At 41.5% G+C, this 13,561-nt stretch overlaps 1 protein-coding gene across 2 annotated transcripts in view; it reads left to right on the forward strand.

The window, feature by feature from the left end:
* The first annotated feature begins 689 nt into the window (after positions 1-689).
* Positions 690-13,561, forward strand: part of JAKMIP2 (janus kinase and microtubule interacting protein 2) — a 28,886-nt gene continuing 16,014 nt past the window's right edge. For both annotated transcript variants that reach the window (XM_009869447.1, XM_009869448.1), the window contains exons 1-9: positions 690-818; positions 2,052-2,549; positions 4,595-4,804; positions 5,682-5,780; positions 7,819-7,965; positions 9,655-9,795; positions 10,700-10,756; positions 12,599-12,718; positions 13,158-13,286. In XM_009869447.1, the coding sequence (XP_009867749.1) occupies positions 690-818; positions 2,052-2,549; positions 4,595-4,804; positions 5,682-5,780; positions 7,819-7,965; positions 9,655-9,795; positions 10,700-10,756; positions 12,599-12,718; positions 13,158-13,286 (1,530 nt within the window). The remainder of the gene's footprint in view (positions 819-2,051; positions 2,550-4,594; positions 4,805-5,681; positions 5,781-7,818; positions 7,966-9,654; positions 9,796-10,699; positions 10,757-12,598; positions 12,719-13,157; positions 13,287-13,561) is intronic.

The following is a 13,561-nucleotide window of genomic DNA, read 5'->3' on the forward strand; positions in this document are numbered from 1 at the left end:
ACAAAGGGGACAATTTCTAGTCTGATACAGGCTTTTGTGCGTTGTTAGTTTTCTGCTTCTTTGGAGACCCAGAATGCTGGTGAGGATTTCGGCACTTCTTTCCTCCTGTGGCAGATTGTAGATGTGTTGTCTTTGAGCTTGGCAAAGGATCTTGGGTGGGAAATCAAGGGTTGGGAAGGTTAGGGGGAGGATATTGTTGGTAGATCAAAAGTGCCTGCTTTATGGTTACCTCAGACCAGAAGGCTTGGATTAAATGACCCGCTCTTTTTAGTCCTGTACTCTCAACCGCACTAATCCGTATGGTAAACCAATTTCTGTCTTCATTGCATGGTGCCCCTTTCTGAGAACGGGAAAAGGGCATATATGGGATCTCCACCAGGACACCAAACTTGCATACAGAGGCCTGATTGTGCTGGGATCTCCCTTGCAGGTTTTCAGACAAAGATTGTAGTGTTTGGTGAAGTGAGCTATCTCTTGTGTTCTGTAACCATGTGAACTGTCATGCTGCAGTGTCCACTGACAAATAATAGTATGTCTTATTTCTCACAGGACTTCCAAAGCAGCTGAGTCCAGGACCTTAGGGAATGTCACACAATAGGTGCTGACCTAACTGGCACTGAAAGGAACAGAAAAAGATGGCAGTCTGTATTTGAAATTGTTAAACACGTGGCTCTTGCTGATAAGAAACCATGTCAAAAAAAGGACGTAGCAAGGGCGAAAAGCCTGAGGCACTGATTGTTGCCCTACAGGCTGCCAATGAGGAACTCAGGACCAAGCTAACAGACATTCAAATTGAGCTGCATCAGGAGAAATCTAAGGTGAGTGAGAGTTTGGTTTTAAATAACAGTGTCTACACCGAAGGAGAGAAACACACAGGAAAAACAGTACCACAGAAATCAACAGATGCAACACAGCTCCTTCCTAGAACAGTGGTCTGATACGCATACAACATTTTCTTACTGTGGATGTCCTGTTGGTTCTGTGGAAAAGACTCCTTCTTGTGGAGATCCATGTTTAAGAAGCCTCTGGCCCTCAACTGGAGCAATATGTCTTTTTCATAACATCTTTGGCCATATTCCAGTTAGTGGGTTTCATTCTGTCCACTCAGTGTTTAGAAATTGTGTAGTGCTGCTGGTTTTTGAATGGCTGATGTTTCAGCAAGACGTACCCTTATCAAAGTTGAGTGAACTATTCCTTAGATGTATATGTGACAATCCATGTCGACCCTCGTAATCTACTAAGTCTGCTTTGAACTGAGCATTCCTTATCTGTTGCTTTCCTTTGGTGTAGGTTCACTGAGGTTTCTGTTGTGGAATTGCTCAGGGATGTGAAGTTGCACCTAGAGATATGTTAGTGTGAGTGTACTGAAGACTGCTGGGTTGCTCTGTAACTTTGATTCCAAAGCTATGGCCAAAGAACTTTGAAAACTGTTGTTCATGAAGACATATTTTAAGTAAAGCTAGCTGTTCCATAAGCACAGTAACCAGTGAAGCATGCTTTTCTGTAGATATGTGTCCAAGAGTGACTACAACTGCCTGTTAAAGCTCTATACGTGGGCAAAAACATCTGTAAAATTTAAGTTTCCTGAACTTTCAGACTTATACCTTACCTCAGCTGGGATCGTATAGAGGCAAGCACTTAGCTGTCGTCTGATTGACTGAACATAGTCATGAAAGTTGTAGGAACTTTGCTATTTCTGAGCCCTCTAATTTTCTGGTGAATTTGACTAATGTTGACTGATGAGTTAAAAAGTTATTAGACAAATGTGTATACACAGTCTTATTTCCTAAGGAAACATTGAAAGTACATGTAGTGTCACTGCACGAGGCAAGACACCTGGAGAAGACAGGGTGGTTTTGGCTTGAGTAAACACAGTGTAAAATCTACATGAATGCCTCAGGAGTTGGCCCATATTTTGTTGTAGGAGGGTGGAGAATCGCCTAAGATCTGCAGCAGCGTCTTTCTCAATTTGACACGGCTCTGTGTCTGGGCGGGCTTGTTTTGATACCCTTATGTTTGTAACAGGTGACTTTCATTTTACCTCGATATAGGTTGCTAAACTTGAAAGAGAGAAGACTCAAGAAACTAAGCGCATCCGTGAAGTGGAGCAGCGCAAGCAGACCGTGCAGATCACGGAGCTAAAAGCCAAACTCCATGAGGAGAAAATGAAGGAGCTGCAGGCCGTGAGGGAGAACCTCATCAAACAGCATGAGCAGGAGATGACGCGGATGGTAAAAGTCCGAGACAGCGAAATCCAGCGCCTCAAGTCAGCGCTGTGTGCACTGCGGGACGGGAGCAGCGATAAAGTACGGACAGCGCTGACTATTGAGGCTCGTGAAGAGGCCAGAAAACAGTTCGACTCCGAGCGCCTTAAGCTTCTGCAGGAAATTACTGAACTGAAGTCTGCCAAAAAGCAGGTAGATGAGGCCCTTAACAACATGATCCAAGCTGATAAGATCAAGGCGGGGGATCTTCGGAGCGAGCATCAGTCCCATCAGGAAGCCATTTCCAAGATCAAATGGGAGAGTGAAAGGGACATTCGCCGCCTGGTCAGTAACCAAACCAGTTCACGTGTTCTCTTATGCTGTAGCGAGTTCGCACCTTGTGCCTCTTAGCTTTTTGTGAACAGTAGAACTCTGCAATGCACCTCAGTTTGCAAGAGTATTATAAACTTTGCACTGTCGTTTCCCAGCAGTAAATAGATGGCAGTGAGTCTGCTAGAGCAACCCCTGTGACAGCACCTAACGCCTTGAAGATCAAGAGCGACCGGCCTGGCCCGTGAGGGTTTGGCTCGTGGAGGTGCTCCCATATGTGCCATGCAGGCTGTTAGGGAAATAGTGTTTGCATCTGCCCTGGCAGGTTGTTAGTTCCTCTAGCCCTTGTGATGGTATCCTAAACACATAAAACCGTGTCAGGAGAGGAGATATCTTTTGCTTTGGTCCTGGCATGGCCGTCGGTAATTACTGGGGGAAATGGACAAAATGAGACCCCCACCAGCAATGATGCAAGTTGCCACATTTCCCTGTTGTCCAGGGAGCTGGCCCTGCTTGCAACTGTGGAAGGTTTGGATTGAAAGCGAATTCAAAATTTGGCAGTTAATGAATAGAAATGGTAATTTAAACTGTCGAGAATAATTGGGATTTTTTTCCCCCTCCAATTCAAAGTCTGTATACTGGAGAATATGCGCAATGTACAAACTGTATGTTCTTGTGTTGCCAAAATGCCCAACAATGTCGTACAGACTAGTAGTGGATTTCTTCATATCTGCCTTCTGAATTTTGACCTTTGACTTTGATCCCCATTTGCAGCTCTGTGTAGCCATGAAGACAAACTGCTTTTTTTTTTCCTCACCTGAAGCTGAGGTTCTGTTTTCAGAGTTTTAATATAAAAAGGAAGTATTGTGAAATTCAGGGTAAAATTGAGCAGTTTACTAACATAAAGATCAACTTGAGTTCCACCAATGTATTGTATGATTTTATCTTTAGTAACTGGTGAAAGGCTTTTTTAAGGTGATTTACTCACATAAGAACCTTGGATAAGTCCAGAATTTTTTTTAATCTGACTTAGACAAATGGTTTCCAAATCGTTTGGGTTGTAGAGTGGAGGAAATTACATCAGACTGACATCTAGTTAATGGAGATCAGAATCCAGCCCTACTCATCTGAAAAATTCTTTGAGGAGAATTTCATCAAGCCCAGAAAGCTGCAAGACCAGAAAGTACCTCTGCCAGCTGCAGGCAAAATTTATCTTAGATACCATTTTTGTTTTCAGAGAATGGTTCATATCAACCACAGATAGTAGAACTTTTATTTTGTCAGAGTGATTTGCAAATTCTGGTTCATCAAATTTTCTTAAGCTCAATGACATTAACAGTTTTACATCATTTTTTATGATTACAAGGCTTATATGGGCTGATCTTATTCAAAGTTTTAATCCAAAATTTACCTCTTGACCGTTACTCTTAAAGTTACTGTGAGATGAAATGAGAGGCATTTCTTTTTGTCTTGGACAGTCATAGAATTTTTTAGAATCATAGAATTACACAGTCCTGGGATATTAGGCTACTAGGATATTAAAGATATTGTTATTGAAGTAATGACAAAATAAATAACCTTGAGTTTGCATTCAGCAGAATATTAATAGCATTGCACTCAGCTTTAAGAAATACTTGATCTGCACAGATCTTCTGTTTGTAAGAATTAGGCTGTAACTTCTGCTGTCTCAGCTAATGTAGCTCCATATGCATGAGCTTTTTGGGAATTGTCAGAGTTTTTACGTATTTTCACTAGTATAAATGACCAAAATGCAATGTGAAAGCCTGAACTCTTCATCCAGTTCTGTTAACACATCACACCATGCTCAGTTCCTGGGCTTCAGTCTGTGTAAGGCTGGTGGATCTGCTACCGTGCCAATATATGGTTACAGCTGAAACCTCGCAGTGTGTTTCTTTGCAAGCCTGCTGCAGTGTGATATAGCAGATACAGCAAATGGTGAACAGTGCTGTTAGCTAAATCATGTGCCACTAGATTGGAGAAGGCTGAAATTCTGTTGGCTTTTACGGTAATACCATTTTTCTGGTGTTTCTCTTATTCAGATGGACGAGATCAAGGCTAAAGACAGGATCATATTTTCCTTGGAGAAGGAACTGGAGACACAGACAGGCTACGTGCAGAAGCTGCAGCTGCAGAAGGAAGCTCTGGATGAACAGCTCTTCTTGGTGAAGGAGGCAGAGTGTAACATGAGCAGTCCCAAGAGAGAGATCCCAGGAAGGGCTGGAGATGGTTCGGAGCACTGCAGCAGCCCTGTACGCAGGTTTTACCAGCCCCTGTGAAACAGGGACATGGCTGTGTTTCTCTTGCTTAAATGTTTTCTCAGGCCCTGGAAAACATTCCAGCCCTCATTCGCTACAGAGAAGTAATGTCCACAGGTTCTTTAGAGACAATGCTAGTGGGACAAAGTATTGCAGGGCTGTTTCCTCAGTTGCTCTGTTTGCAAACGTAAAACATCTTAAATAATTAGAGCTTCTTTGAGAGAATCATCCCATGAACATAACACCTGAATAGTGTGCCCTCAAAACCAGACAGAATGGGGAGAAGGCTGCAGCAGGGGGAATCCGAGAGACTCTTAGCAGATCCTCCTTTGTCTTATTCTCCATATCTAGAGCCCTTGCTGTCATTCACGAAGCATGCAACTCACTGGTGGTTGACTAAATATATGATGTTTACACAACAAATGTGTGTGTTTATAGGTATTCACACATATACAGATGAGAGATAAGACAGTAAACGTAATTGATACTGAAAGGGATATCCTTTATTTTTCACCTGATATAGTGGCCAGCAAACAGAAGCAATGTATAGGAAAAGGCAATAAAAGTTAGAACTTTTAGCTTTTTGCTTTTTCTTCCCTATCATTAAAAGATAACAACATTTGTTTCATTGTTTTCTCTTTATTTTTTTTACACAGCTGAAAATTTTCAACTAAGCTATCCCCCAAACCAGACTCCTTCTTTCAAAAATACATACGTTTTTGCCAGCAAGTTCAATACTGTAAAAATCTGTAAATATAATTTGTTGATGGTGACAGCTTAAGTTGACCGGTCAGGGGGCTCAAGGATTCTTTTCCCAAGTGTGTATTTTGAAAAGAATCAGTAAATGTATTATGTTATTGCCAATGAACAGGACTTGCGCAGAAACCAGAAGAGGATAGCAGAGCTGAATGCCACGATCCGGAAGCTGGAAGACAGGAACACATTGCTTGTTGATGAACGGAGCGAACTGGTGTGTGAGCTTTGTGTTGTCAGACAGGAGGTTGGGTGCCCTGGGGAAGGCAAAGACCAGGGGATCCAAGGATGATAACCGGTGATGAATGTGCCTTTTCTGTCCGTGGGGCTAGCCACTCAGGAGGCTTGAGTTTTTATCCTAGGTTTAAACAATAATTTCACTGAAGTTATATGAGTACAAAATCTCAACAAAGTTGAGGCAGAAAGTCATGTAGCCTTCCATATGAATGCTTCTGCTCCCTCCTTGACTTTTCGAGCATGCAGCGGTGTATGGCGATACTTAGCTTCTAATGAAATAATGTCTCTAGTCCAGTATTTGACCAGGTTGAGAACAGTTAAGTATCGGATCTAGAGAGAATGGACAACAGTGCATTGAACCCTTTATCTGACTTACTCCTAGGTAGTGATACCCATGTGTTGAAGTCAGCACCCTGGCTTTTTTTACCTCTCCGTATTTCTACTTCTGTGATTAAGGATTAGGGTGTTGAATTCAGCTCTTGACACTTCTTTATTTATTCCTGAGCTAGGAGTCCTAATGTACTCCTTTGTATCAGTTTAGCTGACTTGTATCTCCTCAGTGTTCTTAACACAATATTTACAAAATAGTGTCTTATCAAGATTGAAGATTACAAATATGTTCACATGTCTCTTCAGTTATGAAAAGCTCTCAAGGCCCTAATTTTTGTGGTATTGAGTAGCTTGGAGTCTGAGTCAGCTTGATTAGCAGTTGCATGTCCTTGAATATTCAGCTTATTTTTATACAAGGAAAAAAGTAAAAGACTTCTAAGATGTATCTTGCAAATGTGACTACAACGACCACATGTTATTAAATGTGTTTGCTGGAAAAGCCCTACACTTTAAGATATGTTTGGACTAGCAACAACTAACTTCATTCTTAGGGTAGGACAAATGGTTGTTTTACTCACAACTGTGCTGATCAAAGATGTAACCACTTCCTAGTTGCTTCCCTCTTTTCTTTTAGGAGAAGGGATCTTCAGGTACTTGCTAACCTGCTTAAGACAGGTTAGTTTAAATAGCCGAGTAAGCTGATGTGGTGATGAAAGCAAATGTGATTAACTGTCCTTAATAGCTACAGAAAACTTTCCCAGTTCTTTTTTCAGCAGAACTGCAAGGGCCAGGAATGTCCAGAACAAGGATGAACAGTAATGCAGAACAGGGACAGTGCCTTTGTTAGGTTAAAAAACCGAAATATCACGGAAAGAATCGTCAGACATTGGAATAGGCTGCGCAGGGAGGTGGTCGAGTCCCCATCCCTGGAGGTGTTTAGAGGTCGTTGAGATGTGGTGTTGGTGGAGATGGGTTAGGGGTGAACTTTGTAGAGTAGGGTTAGTGGTTGGACTTCATGATCCCAAGGGGCTTTTCCAACCTGAATGATTCTATGATTCTAAATCATCTGGGCACAAAGATGATGTCTTTCCACAGCCAGGTGCTGCCTTCGTTGTCCTCCCTTAGAAAAACAAAGGTTAAAACTCTGATTGTACCAATACTGGAACTCCCAAGCATGCCCTGAGATATTTCTGATCTTAGGGCACTTGTTATTTGAATGGTATGTGATTTTTTGATTAAATATGCACAAATATATGATAGTGTATGCACAGCTATTTCACCGTGTGGCATTAAAATACAACTATGTAGTTATTGCTCTAAGTACGTACCTATGCAAGTCAGTCTTTCAGTGGGAAAATCTGTGGGTTTCTTGTAGATAAAGACAAGTCATTTTGGACTTTTGTAGCAGCTTTGCAGTTGCCTGACTGTTTTTTGGGTTGCTTCATCTTCACGTCATATTTTCCCACGCACAAAGATGTCTTTCAGAAACAGATATGCAGAATTATGCTTTGAGTTTTATAGATAAAATAAGTTATGGAAGCTGTAAGCCTCAGTTCCATTAGATCTCTTTGGCATTTCACTGGGACAGTAGTCCAAGCGAAGTAAAAAAAATAGTTCTAATAAAGGAGGGAGGAAAAGTATCTTTTATTTGGATGTTTTTAAATTATTAATTGCTATTATCAATCTAGTTGAAGCGTGTCCGAGAAGCTGAGAAACAATGTAAACCACTTCTGGAAAAGAACAAGTGCCTCACGAAGAGAAATGATGAACTTATGCAGTCTTTGCAGCGCATGGAAGATAAACTCAAAGCTGTCACTAAAGAAAATATAGAAATGGTTGGTACTGAAGACCAAAATGAGGATTACCGTATGATCTATGTCTGTTATGGTGACTGCATAATGTATGCATGTATATATATATAGAAAAAATGTGTTGTATATAGACTGTAATACTATCAAAAAGATATAGGCATGATTAGGTCTGTATATAATGGACTTATAACATTGTTTATTAGAGTGTTGAGTTTCAGTTTTCTGAAAAAAATAAAAATTCATATCATTTGGTCATATTCCACTGTGCTGTTTTGCATATTTTCCATCTAGAGCTCAAAAAGGAAGCTGTTAAGAGTGATATTTTCATCCAGTGTGATGTTCATCTTTGAATGTACGTGTTCTTGTTAGAACTAATGATGACAAAGTTCTGATCTGCCACTGAGCACAGACAATCTTTCCATAAAACATATGCATGGTAGATAGATTTGGGAAAGGGAGAATGGTGGTGTTAGAAATTTGTCTAGGGTTATAAATTTCGTATATCAGGATTGTATGAAGCAGAGTCAAAGCGGTTACGTCTGTATATCCTTTGAATGGAATTGCCCTGAGTGTCAGTCGGAATCCAGCCCATACACATGCGCTGGTGTTGCTTTGGTGTTAAACGTGAAAGCAGGTGGAGGTTCTGGCTTGCTAGAAGTAAGCTGGCAGGCTGAGGAGACTTCCCTTAAGTGTGTTTGTGTGTCTCGCCTCTGTCTAGTGGTAGCCGCTGTCCTCGTCATGTTGAACAGGCTGGCTGTTTGCAGTGGGTGCAATTAGGGTGAGACAATCAGATTCACTTTCTTATCTTATAGAAAAAAGGCTTTAGTGTTACGAGGTTAATCTACTTTAAGACTCTGCAGTTCACCCATGCCCAGAAAACAGATAAACTTATTGCAGGTGTCGCAGGTCAGGATTCTTCTTCCACAGCTGTGGTAGTACAGACCACAGCAAAGAGAAGGGATTTGGGAATCTGTCGGCATTAGATACCAGCGAGCAGCACCACCAGCGCCTGCCGGCGCACACAGCACGTATGTTCTAACTTAGCTGCCCAGCAGCTGCTCTTTGCACTGTGGATGCCCAAATTGTGGAAGTTAGCAAGCTGTGGGTATCTAGAGTCCTTCTCGTGGGCTGTAGCCATCTCTTCTCCCACGTGCACTCAGGAGCAAGCAGGATGTGGTCTTCTACTTAAAAATAGATCTGGTGATGCATTTTTTTGCCTTCTCTTCTGATTGGATGCCTGTCTTTAACCTGACTGCAGCGTGTCCATTTCCTCTCTGCATATGGCCATGTGATGGGTGTTAGTAAGGGAGTGAGGCCACGGGAGTAGGTACTGTTTGGAATCCACTGGGCAGGTAAAGGGTTCAGCTGTATTTGCCACATGTTGGGGCATCTCGATGCATGGCAAAGGAAGAGCTATGGTATATGACCTTTAAGGTCATATACTATAGCTGCTCTAGAGGCTATACTGTCACTCAATAAGTAAGTAAGTAAATAAAGCTTTATTGTTCTGGTTGAAGAACTTGGCCTTGCTGTGCTGCTTTGTTATTAAGAAGTGCTGATGGGTGTTAATAAAGTTACAAAAATGGTGTAGCTGAAGCATATTTAAAGGGCTATACAGGTTAAATGAAAGATAATGTCTAATTTTTAACTGAAAGGTGATATTTTTTCTTAATTGCTGGATCTTATTGTGTCTGTTTGTTCTTCCTACCACAGAGAGAAAAAATCACATCGCATCCTCCTCTAAAGAAATTAAAATCTCTCAATGATCTGGATCAGGCTAATGAGGAACAAGAAACGGAATTCTTGAAGCTTCAGGTCATAGAACAACAGAACATAATTGATGAGCTAACAAGGGTATGTCCAGACCAGCAGGAAATTAGGAATGATTCCTGTGTGTAGTTCACCACTGAGAGTATTTCTTCATTTAACTAGAGGACCTACAAATTTTTAGGTATTTTAGGTATTTTTAGGTGTTGGTATGCATGGATGCAGTTAAATGAATTCCTAGTGGGGCATCAACCCTTACAGCTCAAAAGTATAACTCGTGTGAATTAGCCTCTAGATACGATTGCAGACTAAGAACTGTGGAGCTTGGGAACATATCTCCGTGCCCACGTGACAGAGCTGTGCCAAGCCCTTTTACCCTTTACCAAGCTGCCATTAAAAAGTTTCCTTAACAGGAGGCAGGCACGCGGTGTGATATCATGTGCTGGAAAAGCGTGTGCTGGAGTGGTTCACTAGTTCTTCTGTCATTTAATACTGACAATCCCTCTGGTAGCTGAGTTTGCATTATGATATTGAGGGGAAGGAGAAAGAGACTCCAAAGCAGGCTCTTGCCTCTTCTAATACACCATTGCAAGGAGGGATGAGATGAACACTGCTGTCCTGTAATGACTTTGAGACAGAGGCAGCATCTCCTCTGCAGGGCAGGCAGGCAGCCCAGCCCAGTCCCCTGCAGCAGGCCTTCCAGTGCTTTTAGCAGGAAATCATTGTCCTGTGACAGCCTGTCAAAGCAACTGCACAGCTAGGGGCTGGGGTGGTGGGTTTTTCACATATCCCGTCTTCCCTTCAAGTGGTTTTCAACTGACACATGCACAGAGCTGGGTGTGAATCCTCCCTCCCAGCTGGGATCAGATTCCTGGCTGGACATATGAGCAGAGAGTCAGTGGAAGCCCAGTCGCTTATTTCCTCTGTAGGTTTAGCCTTCTACAGCTGCAAGCAAGATAAGAGAGAGTAACTTTTTAATCTTATTTTCCAGGACAGGGAGAAACTCATTCGTCGCAGAAAGCATAAAAGGAGTTCAAAGCCAATTAAGGTAAGAGGAAAAATTGTTTTCAGCTTAAAAAATGCTAGTAGGCTCTGTAGGAAAACACACTTTAGCAATCTGATTAAAGAGAGCTTTGTGGATTATAACAATCTGCTTTAGTGATCAAGTTTACAAACACCTTAGTTACTTTGGGAGAGCTTTTTAAGTCCACTCTGAAATTCAGTTACGGGCACATAGCTGTTTTATTTTCAGCAAAATGGGGCTTCTTCACCTCTCTCTGAAATAGCAATAATCTTCCTTCTCTGAAATAGCAATAATCTTCCTTCTGTCTGGTTTCTATGACTATTTGTCTCAAGGTCTATTATGCTGAGATGTATTTAAATTTCCAGAGACCTTCCCATCTGTCTTCTGCTATTTTTCACAGCACATATGGACTAGAACAAAATCCTTGTGCATCTTTATTCTTCAAGTGGAAGCTTCTGCCTGAGAAAGTGTCATTCTCTCCTGTTCAGGCCTTTTGGCTACCCCTTGTATTACCCTGAATTGGGTCGAGTCCAAAGATGGTACCATTTACAACAATTTTAGAGCTGAATAGGCAGCAGCGGGTCAGATAGTTCCTTTATCAGCTAGATGTGAAGAATAACTTTGCAACAGCCACATCCAACCTCCAGAAAGTGGAAATACTGTGTAGGAGACTGAGCTTGGTTGCTCTTTGTCCTCTGAGGACATCCTATAGTACGTCAGCCATATTCTGTGAAAGTAATGCAACTCTCCTACACAGAATGAGTTTCAGACCAGGAAATCCTGCATGTGTCATGACGTTGTTTCTGTATGGGTTTTGAAGCAATACACAGCAGACATAACTGGGTGACAAGAACTAAAAAGTATTTTTATCAGTCAAGTTTTTTACTAAGACAGATATAATAACATGGGAGAACATGGCTGTTATCTTCCCTTGGAAAAATAATGAAAAAGAAAAAGATATGCAAAATATTATTGTCATCTTTGGTACATGTTCTTTGTGTGATTTAAATTCCAGGTTTAAAAAGTTGTAACCTGTCAGCAAAAGTGAAGAATATGGCAAAGTAGAAGTGCATCTTAACTACTCCTTGATCAGTTTGTCTGCAGAATTATTCATAAGTCAAATATTGAAATGCTTAAATCCATACTCTGAAACCAAGCATACAAGGTCAAGCATCTATACCTTCACAGGACATGGCTCAGTCTTTATATGATTTAATCCAGTTACTGAGATTGGAAATAGTGAGGATTCAGACATACAACTAAACTGTGTAGTATGAGCAGTCTCTTACAACCTGTGACAGTTACTCTAGGACACGAAAGAAGTTCCTTCGAACTAGTTTATATTAGCGTAGCTTTCACTCCAACAGAAATATGAGTGAGAGAAGCACTGAGATACTAAAATTATCATCAGTGTCTGCAAGATGAGAAGGAGGGCTCCCTGTTCTGCATGCATTTCCAGCTCTTTGTGGTGTTATCTTTGCACACCAGTCTGCAGGTGGATAGATGGCTTCTGAGCAGTGTTGGGGTTAACAATTCTCCTGCGTTCTAGACAAGGCAGAGACTCTTCCTTTAGCATGTCGGCTGCTCCTGTTATATTTTCCAAATTTTAGACTGAGCCAGATCCTCAGCTCAGAAAAATCAATCAGCGCTCATTCTCCACCGGCACAAGACCTAATCTTCAATATGGTTCCCTTTGGGTTTGTTTGGAGATGGTAATTGCAGGGTTAGCACAATGCTCTTTTCCATGTCTTGCGTATTTTAAGTAACTAGGAAAGTGATTTTGAACTAACCTTTCCCGTCCCGCCATCAGAAACTCATGCTACTTGTTTCCAAGGAGATTCTGAAATCATGTTTTCCCTTGTTTAGAGACATGTGGTTGATACATTTTTTGGGTACGATGATGATTCCATGGACTCTGAAACATCCTCTGTAGCCTCATATAGAACAGACAGAACACCAGCAACCCCAGATGATGATCTGGATGAGGTAAGATCTGACACTTTCCATAGGCAAAGACTTTGACTTGCAAAACAAATGACCATGTTCTCTAAAACGCTTCATTTTTTTTGTGATGCATATTGAGTGATAAGTTTTTCATCAAGTTCGCCCTCAGTTTTAGTTACTGATATACTGAAATGCTGAGTTCTTACAAATTCTAGTCTGTCGAGGCTATAGCTATGACTTCATTGCAGTCTGAGATACTTTCCCCTCCCCCTTCAAGAAAATAACTCTATCAGATTTCTTTTAGCTTAAAGACATAAAAGCACTGTATAAATGTCACATTTTTAATACTTCATATCACAGTCAAGCTCACTAGAAAGCTGTTTGAATCAAGACCTGTTAACCAACTATGCAAGACTTGCATTCTTTGGTTTGGCAGCGCTTTGCTGTCTGATGGTTAGACATGTCCTTTCTTATCCTTCAGGGTTTAGCAGCTGAAGAATCAGAGCTGCGGTTCCGACAGCTGACCAAGGAGTACCAGGCCCTGCAGAGAGCATACGCACTACTGCAGGAGCAGACAGGAGGCGTCATAGATGCGGAAAGAGAAGCCAAGGTCAGTGGTTGTTTGAGGCTAAAAGTATTTCATTGCGATCAGAACATAGAAACCCCTCAGAGTGACGAAGAAATGAAGTTGCATACAACATCCATACAACTGAGATGTCTGTTTCGCTCATTTGAGTAACAATTAAGAGTGGACTCAGTCGCTCAGTTGTAAGGGGCCGTTCTCCATCTGAACGTGAGAACTCTGCAGTTAGGCAGGCGTGTCAAAGCAGGCAGTTCTGCAGTTTGACACTGAACCACAAGGATTTTCTCATCTTTTGCCCAGGT

This window comes from Apaloderma vittatum, unplaced genomic scaffold (assembly GCF_000703405.1).
Source record: "Apaloderma vittatum isolate BGI_N311 unplaced genomic scaffold, ASM70340v1 scaffold1985, whole genome shotgun sequence".
Classification (NCBI taxonomy): Eukaryota; Metazoa; Chordata; class Aves; order Trogoniformes; family Trogonidae; genus Apaloderma; species Apaloderma vittatum.